General features: G+C 44.2%; 1 protein-coding gene across 2 annotated transcripts in view; it reads right to left on the bottom strand.

Moving 5' to 3' along the window:
* AZI2 (5-azacytidine induced 2) overlaps nucleotides 1–17,789 on the bottom strand; it is a 64,947-nt gene that overhangs the window by 8,336 nt on the left and 38,822 nt on the right. For both annotated transcript variants that reach the window (XM_074984413.1, XM_074984412.1), the window contains exon 7: nucleotides 5,458–5,579. In XM_074984413.1, the coding sequence (XP_074840514.1) occupies nucleotides 5,458–5,579 (122 nt within the window). The remainder of the gene's footprint in view (nucleotides 1–5,457; nucleotides 5,580–17,789) is intronic.

Genomic DNA, 17,789 nt, shown 5'->3' with positions numbered 1-17,789 from the left:
CCTCCTAAAAATCAACAGACGTGGACGAAGAAGATCTGCTCATGCTGTGTGACCACAAGCCTGGAAAATTTGCTAAAATGCTATGTGGTGCCATGACACCAGATTACTATCTGGTTGCCCGGCATGGCAAGATGTGCTACCATGGAAGCTGCAACAAGTCAGGCCTGCCCAAGAACCTTGTGAAAAAAATACAAGCGTGCCTGGATGAGGCCTCTAAGGAGAAGTCCAATAAGGAGAAGTGCTCCATCCCAAGAAACATTAAACACGATGTTTTGTGGGGCACAGATCCATAGCAAAACTGTACCCATATCAAAACCTATACCCATCCACAACCCACTTCTACCATGCAGAATAAATAGTCACCCAAACAGCTTGGTCCAGGGGGGCTTAGGGACGGTCCTGGAGGGGACCGGCATGGAGGGGACCAGTTCCAGATCTACGATGAAGAGCTTTGGGCTGTCAGGAAGAACCTCCTTGGTCCTCTGCTCATTGCCCCCTTCCTTCTCTCCATTGGCCTCTTCCTCCAGGTCACCCAGCTCCTCTCGGCTCACCCTGAACTCCAGACCAGGGCCTCCACAAGTGTTGTAATTAAGACCGGGCTACATGGTGGGGGTCGTTCCCCATCCGCATGTACAGCTGTTCATAGTAGCAGCAGGTCTGTGGAGCTGCCCCTGACTGCTGGTTGGCTTCCCAGACTTTTTGATAGACTTGCTGGCATTCTTTCACCTTCACCCAGCATTGCATAGAGTTCCAGGAGCAACCTCTAGAGGTCATCTCGCATGACATCTGATCATAGACTGACGCATTTCTCTTGGCCACCCGAAGTCTCTTTGACACCAATTGGTCTCCCCACATCACAAGATCATCCAGAATCTCCTGATGGGTCCATGCTGGGGCTCTCTTGTAAGCCAGAGAAGTACTAGGCAGATCACTACCTAGAGTGCTCATGATTGCAGTAGATGGCTACGAAGGCAGTGCGATGGCTACCGATGTGGTGCAATGCGATGGGCAAAGGAAGTTTTTCATTATGGGGTGCCCTTTATATTTGCAAGGCTGTGTACTGCTGAATTAAAATTCTAATTCTAATTCAATCAAAAATTTGCAGGCTTCCTGTGACCTTCTTCCTGTGCACCTGGATGGAAAGTAGCAGAGAAGGAAGTGGCCGTACATGGACAGTCACCGTGTAGCTTTGTGGGACACATACAGGACACTTCTGGAAGCTAAAAAAATTGAATTAAGAACATGGTACTTCCACACTGGCTTTTACTTGAAATTTTAAATTTTAAATTGACACTATACCCATCCCATAACATCAACATTTTGCTATTGGTACTAGGGTGCAATAAATTGAGCTAATGGTACTTACAGTAAAGACAGTGATGTTTTAATATCAAGCTAACTCCTTTAAATTTGATTTTATCTCGTAATGGAGACGCAAGCTATGGCTACATCTACACTGAAGAGTTTTGTGACAAAACCCGCAGAACGTCCACATTACAATATGTTCTGTAAACAGTAAAATGACAGAATGAGGCACTTCTGTTGGCAGCATTCTGCCATTCCCAGAGGAGGCAGAACTCCTCTGTTGACAAAATATGTCAACAAATTGCGAGTGTGGATACTCCAGGGGGCCCTCTGTCAACAGACAGGTCTTCCAGGTCACCGGGCAGCCCTGCCTGCTGTGCTCATGGTTGGCCGTTCTGTTTAGAGAACAACTGGGCAGTCTGGCCACTGTCTGTCGACAGAGCAATCCACTTTCGTGTGTGGCCTCAATGTGTCGACAGAAGTTTTGTTGGAAGGTATCTTCCAACAATAACTTCTGTCAACAGATTGCTGTAGTGTAGGCATAGCCAATCTGTTTGGGCCAACCCACTGCTACAAAACAATCAGGAATAGTGCCCTGCTATATTAAGTGCTCCCAGAAGAGACTGTTGCATTTTGCTTACAAGCTCATATATTCATTCTGCACATAAATAAGAGAGGAATATGCATATTCAAGGAAATGTCAAGGATGAGAATATGCACCCCAAAATCAGTGCACTTTATTGGGGCCTTTGTATGATCACTGAGCATCAGTGACCTGTAGCTGGTTCAGGCCAAAAACAAGTGATTGAAATACTGAGATAAATTTTAAAGAAGATATTTATGTTTGCACAGAGGAGGCATTTTAAGTGATAGCACCAAAAGAGAAATGTTCCATTTTCCTCATTCCTGTGAGACATTGCCAAGAATACACCTGTAAAGAGGGTAAGTTTGCTGCAGCAAAAATTCAATCAAACCCTATCATCCAAACAAGAACTAAATACAAAAACTGCACTTTGCTTTTTTTTCTGGGATGACAACTTTCCTTATTAATGAACATTTTTGCTTCTGAACGTATCAAACTGCAAAAATGTGTAAATTCAGACAGCTTCCTAAAGTGGATCTCACTCAATGCTTAGGAGTCATATAACGTCGCACTCATGCATGGAGCTGCAGCAATACATAGCCTTCAATCTTAAATTTACCCATGTTCTATTTACTATATATTAAGGTACTATAAAGCATCATACATCGTATTTTCATGATATTTTTCATCCACCATCATACTTAAAAATTCTTCCAAAATGCTTCAAGTAGTCATGAGTTTCTTTTAATGAACAGTATTTGATAGATAGATAGATTAGATAGAATCCACACACCTTGCAACTGACATTCTGTTGTCAAGATTAACACATAACATATATTTTGACCCCTATAAATTGCTTACCCCCGCCCTTTCTCTGAGGAGTATGAACCACAGTGTTGAAAAGTAAAAGGCTTTCTGAAAAAAATACCTCATTTCCCTTACCGAACCAACTTCAAAGTGTTCAGAAATGGAACTTAGAATAGTGAGTAAAATTGCATGTGGTAAGGTGAGGAGGATCATTTTACCCTGCCCAAAGATGCACTGGCCATTGATTCATGAATTTCTCCAAAGACGTTCCCAATCCTACCCACCTTTTCATTAAGAAATTGCCTGTTTGAGAAACCCACTATTCTATGTGTGTGAAACAGTCTGAAAATATAGTGGTCTTTATTAGAAGAAAGGAGAAAAAACAGTTCAGTTCGCTGGTGTCATAACTTTTCGTTCTACTAATTCACAGTTCAGTCACCCTAACATCACTGTTTTACTTGCCCAATTTGTGACTCCTGTCATCCCTAAAATATGCAAGGATATCACTTTAGAATGTCATGGAATATTTGAAAATATCTGTTAAAAGTGAGGCTCATATTTATCTATTAGTTCTCGTAGTCTACAAGTTTCTTTTATTATCAAGACCCCTTAAAAGCCAACTCATATGTAGAAGGAGATAAGGACTGAATTAACACAGTTAGGCAAACTTAGTTTCTCCTATGAATAGTCCAAGATATGTTTCAAATCAAGAATATACTGTGGATGTTAATGATACAGGTGCATCATGACTTCACTACACTGATACAAGACTATAATGAATCAGTAAGACAAGTCCAGCTTTATTCTCTGTTGCACACTTCCAGTCTTAAAGCCAAATGCTTGTATGCATCAATAAATGATTGTGGGCAAAGTACCCCACACAGGAAGCCTGACAAAAATCCACACACTCCAACAGACTCATTTATAATGATGCCTCTATATCCCGATGCACAGCCTCACTACTGACTGCAGAAAAATGCTGCTGCAACGAGTTACCCGAGAGGGAAGAGACTTGTTAACACTTGTGCAGATGTGAGGAAGACAACAGCCACCAAACCACTACAGCACAACAAATGCATGCTTACTTACAGTACTGTCACACAATCCTGACCAGAACAGAATTCTTAGGACTACAGAATTATTCAAAATCTAGGCAATTCTTGTTTTCCTGTTCTGAAACTGGATGTTAGATGTATCAGCACAGTAACATTTCAATGTAGACACTCTTCCAGTGGTAACTGGACTTAAGCTACCAACTTATTTACTAGAATACTTCACATAGCAATCATCAGTTGCAGATCAGAATCAAAGTCAAGTTAGTATCCTAAAGGTGAATCCCATGAGCCACCCAATTCTATATTAGAAAAGTGTTCCTCTAATATTTAGCCTTTTGGATCTGGCATCTGTGCTGTCACCTATTTATATTTGACTAAACAAGTGTATCAACACTCGACATTACCAATCATACTATAAACATGTGGCTGTTGGTTATCCTAATGATTATTTACATTTTGGAATTTCCTATCCGATGAAAAATAGGGATGCTGCTAATCACTATATGGCTGTGTCTACACTAGAGAGTTTTGTGGACAGAAGGGGCCTTCTGTTGAAATAACTCAGGGATGTCTACACACAAAGTGTTCTGTTGACAGAGACTCGACAGAACTCTGCATTTGTCTCGACAGTGTTATCCCTCAAAAATTTGAGGAATAACACTCTGTCGACAGAGTTCTGCTGACAGAAGCGTAGTGTAGACACTCTGTCAACAGAGAGAGCTTCTGGTTCACCGGGCAGCCCTATTTGCAGAACTTCTGGTCTGCTGTTCTGTTGAGAGAGGGCAGGGCAGTCTGGCTGCTCTCTGTCGACAAAGCAGATTGCTCTGTCGATCCGCTTTTGTGTGTAGATGCACTCTGTCAACAGAAGTTACTGTCGACAGACACTTCTAGTGTAGACGTAGCCTAAATGAATGCTATCTTCTTTAGGTGTCAGTCATTAGATCGCAGGTGACAGTGCCAAATTATCAATCTTCTGTTAAAACCCCTGCACTGAAAGAAAATATTACACACAGGAATGGAAATAGCAATACTTTCAATCAGCAATGCAGAAAATTTGCAGTAAACCCAGAGCAATGCAAATAGCCAATTATGTCAACTGTTTCTAAGAGGATGGTGGCAGTGAACCAGTTTCCCTGTAATGAAAATATTGATGCTACAAATGTCATCATCAGGAGTTTTATTTAGCTGGGAAGTGCAAGTTTTCAGAGTGTTTTCATCATTACTAAGAAAAATCATAGCTTCCAGAAAAGAGTTAAAAATCTGTTCCTAAATTTTAAAATGCTACCAAAATGTTTTATACATTCTATACCATTAATGTAAGAGAATGCATTTGAAAAGTGAAATCCTTGCTTTGTTGTTTTTTTTTTTAAATATGAAGTACTTGTGGTAAAAGGTCAAATACGAGTAAACTTAACACCTCAGCCTTGTACACATCAGCGACACTTGACTGAGAAAAAAGCCACAAGGGGAACAGAAAACAGTACTGAAAAAAAAACACATCAGCAACACCTTTATGTGTGAAGCTGACCAGTATGAGACAGAACCCAAAGCAGTAAATGGGTAGATTGTAACTATAATGCACTCTGGCTTATCAGCTTCAATTGATGAGATTTTGATAAGATATGATAGCTAGCTGCTCTTTAAAATGGTATAGCCTGGATCAGCAGTTTGCATTTGTAAGGCTTATTCCTGCAAACACTAACTTGCCTTTCTTGGTTGCAGTTGGGTTTGTTTTCAGTTTTCGTAGAACCTCAGCTTGCACTTCAGTCACCAGATGCAAGTTAGACATTTCTCTCTTCAGTTCCCAGTACGCTTGCTGCACATTTTCACTGAAAGACATTTTAAAAGTTAAATTTCTGCTGCTCTTGCAACCTGTTTAAGTCATCATGGATAATCAGCAAGTCAGATTTTTCCCAAGAAAGAATTGCGAGAATGTCTAAGCAAAAACGTTTCAAATACGAAGAGCTATTATCATTCCAAACTATAGTAAACCCTCAATTTAATAGACCCTGATTTAATGGATTTCAAAAATAAATGATACTGTTCACCATCCCTCTTCTTCCCTACTAAATGCCGGTGACTCACCAGTCATCAGAGCGGCTGGAGGACTGCTGGGTAGGTGAAGGTGAAAGGAGCCAGGCAGGCGTTCAGCTCCTCCCCCAGTAATTGGGAGAGGGATATGGAGGTGTCAGGGGACAAATAGGATAGGAGTGGGGAAGAGAAAGAAAAAGGGGGACAGAGGATAGGAGTGAGTGATGTGCTGGGAAGATTAGTACATCATCATCACACAGTATAACCATTAATCATTCGGATTTGACTGACTTCATTAATGGACACCCCTTCTCCCCATTAGTCTGTTAAATCGAGGGTTTACTGCACAAGCAGATTATTCAGCCTTCAGAGTATTTTTCTGATATTTAATAGATGCTTAAGAAGGTACACTTAGCACACTACTGCACCACTTTATTTCAGAACGTAATTCTTTGAACCAGATTCTCAAAAATGCTCAGAAACCTACAGAGCCAGATTTTTCAAGAGAATTCCACTTCTCCCTATTCAAGTGCAAGAAAGTGCTCAGTACCCTGCAGCTCCTACTAACGATAAGAGCAGCTGAGAGCCAAACTGATTTAAAAACTCATCCCTCTACTTTCAAACAGAATCTTTAGCATCATTCATGCTTCTACGATGCTGAACAGCAACTGCACACCAGCTACCATTCTGAAAGACCTACTGGAGCATTTAAAAATATGGATTCACTGTTACCTTTGATGTAAAGTATAAGGTTACTACTATTTTGTCAGTCAATTGCGGGCAGAAGATCCCCAGCTTTTTTTTCTTTTTTTAAATTAGAAACTCACTCTCACAAAATTCTCAGATCACAAGTTGCTTAGAAAGAAAGCTCCACTATTAGGCTATGTCCAGATTGCCAAGAACTGTCAGCAAAAGATACACAAATTGTGCAATGCATTTGCATATGTCCTGGCGACAGTTCTGTTGAGAGAGGATTCCCCAACACTTGGCCCATCTACATGGGGCCAAATGTCAGGAAAGCCCCCTCTGCTGAGACATCCCTTCTTCCTCGTGGAACGAGGAAGACGCAGATATCACAGAACGCTCCTGACGTAGCAAACTTCTGTTGTGAGACCTCTGGGCTCCTGACTGAAGCCTGCAGTACAGACACAGCCTAAGTGTTTAGAGTGTTTGTACACTGGTAGATGCTGTAAAAGAATCTCCCTTATAAAAAATTTCTGAATCCACATTCAAAATTGCTTTATTGATGTGACAGCACAATAGCTTTCACTTCACTCCAGTTCTAAGACTGTGGGGTATCAGTTGGTAGGAAATAAATGTGCACTGATCCAGAGCAAAAAAGCTTATTCTAAATTTGTGATAGCTATGGCAAAATCTGCGTGACACCTAAAAACTCAAATTAATTAACTATGTCAAGTTTATTAACCTTGTTTTTGCAGAGGACAACTGATTTATCATTCACTTATTCACATGCTCTCAGCCTTGAAAATGAGAATGGATCAATGCTCATTCAACCAAACAAGAACTAGCCGGTATCCAGAGTTTATAAAACTTAAAAACAGCTCCAAATCTACTACAGATTGAGAGTAAAATGTACAGACGTGTCTAAATGACTTGGGAACCTAAACCCCATTTTCAAAAGCAAGTTAAAAGCCACTGACAGTCAATGGGACTCTGAAGTGCCTTATCACTTTTGAAAATGTCATCTCATACGTATAAATTTTTCTCCAGATGAGAATATACAATATAAAACCTTACATGTCTTGGTTCACTCTTTAATTATCATAAATCTTTTTCATGGTTAAATATTCTTTACCCAGATTATATTAAATATATATTATACCCAGATTATAAAATGTACTAAGCAGCAGTGGCAACTCTACTGACACACACAAACACACCTTTATTTTCATCTCCTCAGATTTATTAATTGTTTAATATAAAAAGTCTGATACCACTCACTACACACACATCCCATTACTGCAATATATTTAAACTATATTAACTGCAAACATTTGTGATATACTACAGCTTGTTTTATTAAAATACTTCTCTCGTCAATAAAATCATCCACCACTGTACAATCCTTTTACAAATACTACTTGGAAAGCTCTTAGCACCAACATAACCATTTAAGTCTTCAGCAAACTAGATTCACAAAACAGATATTATATTAAATCACAGAGATTTTGCAAGCTGTTGACAAGTGTGAAATAATTACTTCACAAAAAGTTAGTTAACCACATATGCCTTCCACCTGAAAACAATAAGGTTGTTTTTGCTACATTAGATGTTTAACAGAGGAACCTGTCTAAATGCGTGAAAAGAGCTGCTGACTGCTCTGTACATTCCTGTACATTCAATATGCATTACAAATAGTTATTCAAATTACAATACAAAACCACACTGTACATGTGCTAATTCATGCAGAGGGCTGCTTCTTGGAAGCTGCTTTTTAATAAAACAAATTTACTCTTCCACATTGAATGAACGACAGATAATTAATTTACCGTCAGATAACACTCTACTGTCAGACATGCGAGATTGACTGCCATGCTGCATTTGGGACCACAAGAAAAAAACTGTTTGATAGTGACAAGTTTAAAATGAAGGGTAAGTAGCTGTAGTTTCATACAGTGTGCCCTATGTAATAATCATAGTAAAAATACTATAGAGTAAATTAAAGGAACATCAGTAGTACTATTGAGTCTTTAAAATATGTTTCCTCTCCCATCTCAATAGGCAAAGTAAGCTCAACATATTAGGACTCTAACAATTTCCTATTACCAGTACTATTCTCCCCTCTTGTGGAAAACTATGTTAAGTACACAAAATTGCTTATGTCAGGAAGAGAGGTACAAATAAGCTTGCAAATTTAGCAGTTTAACTACTGCAATCCTTTAAACCAATTAAAGGGCATTTTCCCCCAAGTGTTTTGGAACTCCTCCCCCGAAACTGTGCTCCCTGTAGTTGAGCAAGCTAACAGATCACAAAACAAAAAGCAGTCCTGTAACACTTTAAACACTAACAAAATACTTTATGAGGTGATGAGCTTTCGTGGGACAGACCCACTTCAGATCACCTTGCTGTGGAAAGAGAGCAGGGGAGGCGATCTGAAGAAGTGGGTCTGCCCCACAAAAGCTCATCAGCTAATAAATTATTTTGTTAGTCTTTAAAGTGCTACAGGACTGCTTTTTTGTTTTGTGAGAAGATACAGGCTAACACCACTCCCTGTCTGTGACTATATCAGATTAGAGCACACACATAAATAGGGAGCACAGATGTTTGGGGCTATTCAAACAGGAAAAGCAGCCATCCGATTTGCCAACATTTTTCAGTAACATGACTATACCTTTCTTTTGTCAAGTGAACAGAAGGTTTACTTTATAACATCTTCCTTCTTTTCTGTTTGTTGAAGGCAGGCAGCAGAACACAGACCAGTGGAAGCAAGGTTAGGCTGAGTCACCTGCATGTTCAAGCTGACATGTTCTAAGATGTCAGCAGAAGATATGTAAGTTTTATACGTTATTTGAGAAAAAGGTAAATTTCAACTGGGAACACACTCACCTACAGTTGTTTTTGCCGTATTGAGGGAAAACCTTTGGGCTCCTCAACAGCTTCAATACTACTAGCAGAATGCAACTCCCTCCAGCTAGCAGCTGCAAGTTCCTTAACCCTTCAAGCCTTTTCTAGTGTCTGAACATCTCTGGTAAGTTGAATAGCAGCTAGGAAAGCCAGGAACTTTTTCAACTGATGTCTTATCCCCTTATTAAACTAAAGTTGTGATGCCATATGCAGGGTGAGCTACAAACGTCATTTAAGCTTAAGCCTATGCAAAACCCAGTGGGCCTCATGCTTTAATAGTGCAGATCTCCTTTACTATTACACTTGTGATCCCTGAATTTTTGCTAGTTTCCATCTCCTTCCTGAAATGAAGCAAGGTGTTCATCTTTTAAGCCATATATTAAGTTGCAGTCTATCTTTCCAAAAATCTTCTACATGCATCATGTGGCCTCAAAGATGACATAGGAGACCAGTTATTTGCTCAAAAATTTATTTTTCTGTCTGATAAAACTATGAAGATTAACATCTTAGTGGCAGATTATGGTTACTGATTGAGGGCAGCTACTGTTGCTCCACAATATACTCAATTCTGGCTAACATTTTCGGTAGGGCGACCATATCTCCCTGTCCCAAATATGGGTGGGAGGGGCGGCTACTCCTAGTTCCACCAAGCCCTGGGGAGCCAGGAAGGAGGCTGCAGCCACTGGCCCTCCCTAGGAGCCCCAGGAAAGAGGCAGCCACTGGCCCTTCCTAGGAGAACCTGGGTGGGAGTGGCAGGCCCTAGCACTCCCTGAGCCCTGGGGAAGTTGCAACTGCCGGCCCTCCCCCAAAGCCCTGGGGAAGCTACAGGGATGCGGCAGCTGCCCACACTTCCCCTGCTTCCCCGAGACTCAGGGAAGTGACTCCTGCCAGCAGCTGTGTCTGTGCAGCTGTCGGCGGAAAAGGTCAGCAGGGGGATGGCCCAAATGTGGAACAATTAATCCCTTTTTAAAAATAAGTCAGGACACCTTTTTGGCATCCCAAATATGGGACCGTCCCACCCAATAGGGGATGGATGGTCACCCTAATTTTAGCGCTTGTCTAATGCCTCTTTACTGGACTGTAACTTTTCACTCAGTGGGGTGTGATAAACACCCCTCCAAGTGCAGAAATTACAGCACTGTAAAGCACACTGCCAACAGGCTCCCAGTGCTGTTTACATACAGCACTGGAAGAGCCCTCTCCCAGCCCTGGTACTGTGACTACACAGTGGTGATAAAGCAGTGCTGCAGTTGCATTTTAAACATAGCAATGTAGACAAAGCCTCAGATTACATAATGTGCTCAGACAGCAGAGTATTTTGCACATCACTAATATCACCATTCAAAGCATTTAGGTTATTCTTACCTCTGATCAGATTCCTTTTTTCAACCTACTGACTCTATCATTTTCCAATGCACTGAACAAATCAAGTTCTCCAGCATGCTCATCTCCTGCTTTCAACGTTCTCTCTAAAACCGCTCCTTTTTTAAGGCTTCTGGTGGAGACTTTGCACCAAAGTGAAGCGCCACCCAGCTGATTCCTTGATCTCTCATCCTCACCACACAGCTGATCTTGATCTCTTCTACCTTCACCAAGATTTCTATGTGGCTCCATGCAATTATGTTTGCTGACTCACATTCCAATGCCATCTCACATCTGCTGGTCTTGAATGTCTTCTGCCTACAGCTGAATATGCCAAAAACTGAAGTACACTTCTAGAGAGAGCTCCAATCCCATTTTGTGACCCCATTACTATCCTCCTTAATTTTAAAAAGGTAATAGTGCTCCCAAGCCCACAGATCTTGGTATCATCCTTGACACAAGAGCCTCACCCTTATCTCAAAGCTCCTATCATCATATCTAGAATTATTCTTTACCATCACCTTGCTGCTAGTGCAGTAGTGTCCAACAGGAAACATAAGGATTGCCACAGGTGCTACTCCCCACCCGTGAGCCAGGCAGACACACCCCTGTGCTAATTGTTGGCAACTCCCCAGAGCTGCAGCCACAACCTGAACTGCACCATGCTTCACCTGGGGCTGCAGCTGGAGTTGCGCTGTGAGCTGCAGCCACCCGCGGCTCCAAGCCAGAGTCAAAGCAGGTGGCGCTGCCCCCACGCACTTTTTCCACCAAGCAGTGGGGCATGTGCATGGAGCAGGTGGAAGGTGCTCCATGTGTGGCTCTAAGGAACCACATTTCGCCACAACCCGATGTCCAGTTCACCACAGGTGGTGAACGGAAAGAGTATTGGATACCACGGCTCTAGTGAATTCCTTTTTCTTGCCTTGCTCACATTTGTAACACTGTTGGCTTCCCTCTTCATAGTATCTATGTCCACTCCTGGAAGAACTCTAAAGCAAAAAGTTAAAAATTCTGCAGACATTATTTTCAAATACTATAAAATTCTGTACATTTTGTTTATAAAAATAATGCACAATAACCACCAATTTCAATTTTTGGGAGTAATTTGTTTCAAAATACCTGCCAGCCTACCTCTAACAATACAGAGAACAGAACAGATTCAGGAAATGTTTTTTGAAAGATTGCTTACGAGGAATATTAATAAAGAATGCTGCATAATAATTCATTTCAACTGCAATACAGAACAGTATCTCTCACATCCCTCGGAAATAGCATAAAGGCTTGTGGGAGTCGAGGTACCAGAGAAGCTAATAGAGAGGGAAGTAATTGCTAGGAAGGAGACAATGTAAACATAGAGTGTTACTGGGTATGGCTGGGAAAAGTATGGAAGTTTTTGGGGAATTAGGAAGGGATTGTTAGGAAGCTTCTACCATGCACGTTATGGCTGACCCGTAACCTCTCCTCTGCAGCCAGACATCTGCCCCATCCCCATCTGTCCCTGCACCGCAGTGTGTTCTTGCAGCTCCTGGCTATATGTTCCTCCACCCTCACCCTAACATGGCCCTGCACTCTATCCCTCATCGCCATGTGGCCTTGCACCTTCACTTCCATTCAGTCCCTGCCCCAGTCCACCATCCCCTATGAGCCACACACTGCCTGTCTCCCCTCAGCTCCTGTCTCCTAACTGGGCCAAACAGATGCTGTGAAGAAGGTGGGCTCTTCCTCCTCCCTAACTGTTTGGGAGTGCAGCTCTGTTCTAGTGCCACAGCACCTTTTGATAGGCAAAAGTCAGAACTACAGCTACTTTCCAGCAAAAGCTTTTTCTGAACAAAATAAATAAATAAATAAGTGTGTCTAGTTCATGAATTACACATGCACGCAGAGGCATAGAAGTCCCCCAGGAGCATGTGTTTTACTACCTCTGCTCTACACTTTTATTTCCATTCAGCTCCGCCTTCACCTTCTATTGGTACAATAGTTTGGTAATTTAACTACCAATCCCAAGCCAATGTCTTGTCAGCCTCTCTCATGAGCCCCTCACTTCTCAGAACCAGCATGGTAATAACATTGAGTGCTGGGGAGGGGGATGAGGAATGCTGGGGAGGGTGCGTGTGACCACCTAGAATGCCACCATGCAACACCTATGCTTCCACGTCTCTCCAGGCTTAAAATAATCCAGGGTTCCAATGACATTCTTTCTCTGCTTCATGCAGGCGATCTGCATAGTCCTATCACTAGGAGCATGACCAATCCTCTACTCTATGCCAGGAATACCCACTCGGAGAAGCACAGGAAAAACCTGAAGGGGAATCTGGTCCCAGTCTTTAGCTTCAAAGACCCAACTAGTGAAACAGCCAGCTGCTTCAAGTGCACCTAGCCACCTTACATATCCATTAGATTTATACCACCGCAGATCTGTCTCCAGCTTCTGCAGCCACTCCTTGGCTGGGCATCCCCCATACTTTTTGTCCTTCACAAGCCTCGTGTCTAATCATTGTGAAGGACCTCACACAGAACTTTACCTAAAACCTTGTGAGTCTTGGTCTAAGAAAGAGAGTCTTTTCTAGAGCACTCTTCTTCCAGCCTAGACATCCAAGACCATTCATGTGACCCTTCCTGGTCACACATTCTTCCTGCATTCAGATGCTTCCCCAAGGACACTCCAGTTCTATGACTCAGAAGAAACCAGACAAAGACAGAGCTGAACCCACTGCATTTAGAGGGCCAATTCACTCCATCATAGCGTTCTATGATGGCTATTCAACACTGTACAAAAATGAATCGCAACTCCTGATCACTAAACTTAAACCACATATACTATTAAGATACAGAAAGTAGAACGCATCCAACCTCCATCACATCATTTAGCCTTAAAACCACTACCCAAAACAAAATCTCAGAAACACAGTATAAGTTGGCAAAAACCTCCATACATTTGCTACCCTATTCTTTTGACCTTATAGCCTTATTCTATAACCAATTCCCTCAAATCAACTTCTGATCTCAAATGTCTGTTCATGCAGTTTACTTTTTGGTGTTGGTTCTCTAATTTGTACCAACCCATCTTTTTGAGACACTTCTCTTCCTGACTTTAGAATGCTTTCATCCTGTGACGATAGTAATTTTTCTAAAAATTGCCTATTAAATCTAGCATCTAATTTATGTGACCAGGAAACAATCCAGAAGATTTAAAACATTGTGTTCTGTCTTAGAATTCACATCAGTGGATTTAACTTTCATCCTAGTTTATCAATACGAACAAAAAAGAGAAGTTACTCACCGTAGTAACGATGGTTCTTCGAGATGTGTCCCCATGGGTGCTCCACAATAGGTGTCGGGCTCGCCCCGGCGCCGCAGGTTGGATCTTTTCAGCAGTTTCTGCTGGACTGCGCATGCGCCGGCGCGCGCCGCTCCCTTGCACGCTCCCAGCCGCGTGCGCGATCCAGTCCCTGCCAGTTCCTTGACCAACCGCCTCGGATGCTCCTGAAAAATACTAAACAGAGATCCGAAGCGGGGAGGATGGGCGGGTGGTGGAACACCCACGGGGGGACAGCTCGAAAAACCATCGTTACTACAGTGAGTAACTTCTCCTTCTTCCTCGAGTGTCCCCGTGGGTGCTCCACGATAGGTGACTACCCAGCAGTAACCCAAGATAGGAGGTGGGTAATCGGTTTATGTGCACCTTGTCCCCGAGAGGACCGCTGTCGAGAGACAGGTATCCTCTTGGAATACCCTGTGAAGGGCATAATGCTTGGCGAAGGTGTCATAGGATGACCAGGTCGCCGCTCTGCAAATGTCTTTTAGCGCAATGCCCTTGAAAAAGGCTGTTGATGCCGCCACCGCCCTAGTGGAGTGAGCCCTAGGTGGGGCCAGTAAAGGAGTCTTTCTAAGTTCGTAGCACATTTTTATGCAGGATACGATGTGCTTCGAGATTCTCTGCAAAGAGAGACCTTCTCCTTTTGATTTGGGAGCAAGAGAGACTAGGAGTCTGTCCGTTTTCCGGAAGGACTTAGTCCTGTCTATATAGAAAGCCAGCGCCCTCCTCACGTCCAGGAGGTGTAGGCGCGCCTCTTTGTTGGAGTTATGAGGCTTTGCATAAACGAGGGTAAAACTATAGGTTCGTTAATATGAAAACTCTGAAGAAACTTTGGGAACAAAGGCTGGATGCAGCCGTAAGGTTACCACCTCCTTGGAAATTACTGTGCAGGGTGGCATTGCCATAACTGCCGCAAGCTCGCTCACCCTGCGAGCTGACGTGATTGCAAGAAGGAAGGTCGTCTTTATCGTAAGGAGACGGAGGGAAACCGTGGCTAAGGGTTCAAACGGTGGTCCCGTTAGCGCATTAAGCACCAGGTCCAAGCTCCACGAAGGTGGAAGCGGTTTCCGAGGGGGGTATAGGTTCACCAGCCCTTTGAGGAACCTGGTAACCATGGGATGGGCAAACACCGTGTGCCCCTCCTCTTCATGTCTGAAAGCCGATATACCGGCAAGGTGGACCTTCAACGAGGATAGGGAGAGTCCGCCTCTCTTGAGGTCCAGTAAATACACTAGTATTACAGGTATATGAGCAGCAAGGGGGGCTAATTGCTTGGTAGAACACCATGCAGTGAATCGAGTCCATTTTTGCTTACAGGGCTTCCTGGTGGAAGTCCTCCTGCTACTTTCTAGGACTTGTTGCACTCCCTCCGTACACTTGCTCTCTAGGGAGCTGAGCCACGGATTAACCATGCTTGAAGTTGCAGGCCTCGGGGGTGTGGATGCACTATGGACCCCTGGGCTTGCATGAGCAGATCCGGCGCCACCGGGAGGGGCATTGGTGGACGGTCCGACATGCGCAGGAGTAAGGGGAACCATTGCTGTCGATCCCACGTTGGGACTACTAGGATCATTCGGGCTCTCTCTCTCCTGGCTTTCTGCAAGACTTTGTGGATAAGCACTGTGGGAGTAAAGGCGTAGAGCAGGGGGCCCCTCCACGAGATCGCGAATGCATCCCCCAGGGACCCCTGTCCCAGTCCTGCCCTGGAGCAGTATTGTGGGCACTTCTTGTTGTGTTGAGTGGCAAACAGGTCTACCTGGGGAAATCCCCATGCGTGAAAAATCGGTCGTAGCAGATCGGAATGGATCTGCCACTCGTGTGTGAGTGCGAAGCGCCTGCTCAGCTGGTCTGCCTTCACATTGTGAGCGCCTGGTAAATACGAGGCTTTCAAGGTTATATTGTTGGCGATGCACCAGTTCCACAATCGGACTGCTTCCGCACATAAGGCACGGGACCGAGCTCCTCCTTGCCGATTTATATAAAACACGGTGGAGGTATTGTCTGTACTGATCCCGACTACTTGCCTTGTATATGGTCTCAAAAGTGTTTGCAGGCATTGAACACTGCTCTGAGCTCCAGTATATTTATGTGCAGTGACTGTTCCGTGGAGGACCACAGTCTTTGTGTCACCTTTTCGCCCATGTGTGCTCCCCACCCTATGTGGGAGGCGTCGGTAGTGAGAAAAACAGATATTTGTGGTTGGTGAAAGGGCACCCCTGTTAGCATGTTCTTGGGGTTCACCCACCATTGCAGGGATCTGCGCACCTCTGTCGTGGGCGACACCACCCTGTGGACAGTGTGTGCTGCCGGTTTGTAGACGCTCGCCAGCCAGTGCTGCATGCTGCGCCTATGCAATCGGGCATTCTGTACCACAAACGTTGCTGCTGCCATGTGGCCCAGCAGCTGTAAGCACGTCAGAACCGGCACCGTAGGGCTGAAGGTGATGACTTGCACGAGGGAACCAATGGCGCGAAAGCGGGCATCTGGTAGATAAACCCTTGCTGTGATGGAATTTATACGTGCCCCTATGAACTCTATGTCCTGTGTGGGGTCTATCTTTGATTTTGCCAGATTGATGACCAAGCCCAGCGAAGAGAACATGTCTGCTGTGACGCGTATCATGCGAAGTACCTCCTCCTTCGAGGCCCCTTTCAGTAGGCAGTCTTTTTTTTTTTTTCCTTTTCAGATATGGCAATATAAACACCCCCTGTCTGTGCAGGTAGGCTGACACCACTGCCAAGGTCTTGGTGAAGACTCTGGGGGCCGAGGAGAGGCTGAACAGCAGAACCTTGTACTGAAAATGTTCTTTGCCTACCATAACCCAGAGAAAACGCCTGTGAGCCGGGTGAATAGTTATGTGGAAATACGCGTCTTGCAAGTCGAGGGCTGCGAACCAATCTCCATCGTCCAGTGCCGTAAGTATACAGGCGACTGTGATCATCCGAAAGCGTTGCTTACTCAAGTACCGGTTGAGGCCTCAAAGATCTAGGCTGGGCCTCCAGCCTCCTGTCTTCTTCTCTGTGAGGAAGTATCTTGAGTAGAACCCTTTCCCTCAGAGTTGCTCTGGCTCTCTTTCCACTGCCCCTATAAGCATAAGATGGCCTACCTCCTGCTTGAGTCTCGCTTCGTGGGAGGCGTCCTTTAGGTGGGGTCTGGGTGGAGGTCATGGTGGTGGGAGCAACTGGAAGGGAATCGCGTAACCCGTGGCTATGATCTCCAGTACCCATTTGTCTGTGGTGATCTTTTGCCACTGGTCGTAGAATGGTCGGAGGCGATGGTGGAACAGTAGCTTTGGATGACATTGCACGATGGTAGCGATAGTGCAGCCCTCAATCTGTGTGTCAAACTTGTGGCCTTTGGCCCTGCCCCGAGGACACACGGCTCTGTTGAGAACGTCGCCTGGGAGTTCTGTACTGTTGGTGCTGTTGATGTCGCCCTTGCTTGTAGCCCCTGTGGTACTGGGGACGCTGTGGTTGATACTGCAAACAGCTTCTGCGTGTCAAAGGGGAGATCAACGATCTTCGCCTGCAGATCCCTCGGGATACCCGATGTCTGGAACCAGGACTCCCTGCTCATGACCACTGCCGTAGCTGTTGAGCGTGCTGCCGTATCCGCTACGACTAGGGCAATCTGAACTCCTGTCCTCGAGGCCGCGTAGCCTTCCTGCACGATGGCCTTGAGCACCGGCTTCGTGTCCTCTGGAAGCGAGTCCATGAGGGAAGTCAGCCTGGGGTAGTTGTCGAAA

This window comes from Carettochelys insculpta, chromosome 2 (assembly GCF_033958435.1).
Source record: "Carettochelys insculpta isolate YL-2023 chromosome 2, ASM3395843v1, whole genome shotgun sequence".
NCBI lineage: Eukaryota > Metazoa > Chordata > Testudines > Carettochelyidae > Carettochelys > Carettochelys insculpta.
Note: the sequence above shows the minus strand (reverse complement) of the source record. Positions and strands in the feature narration are given on the sequence as shown.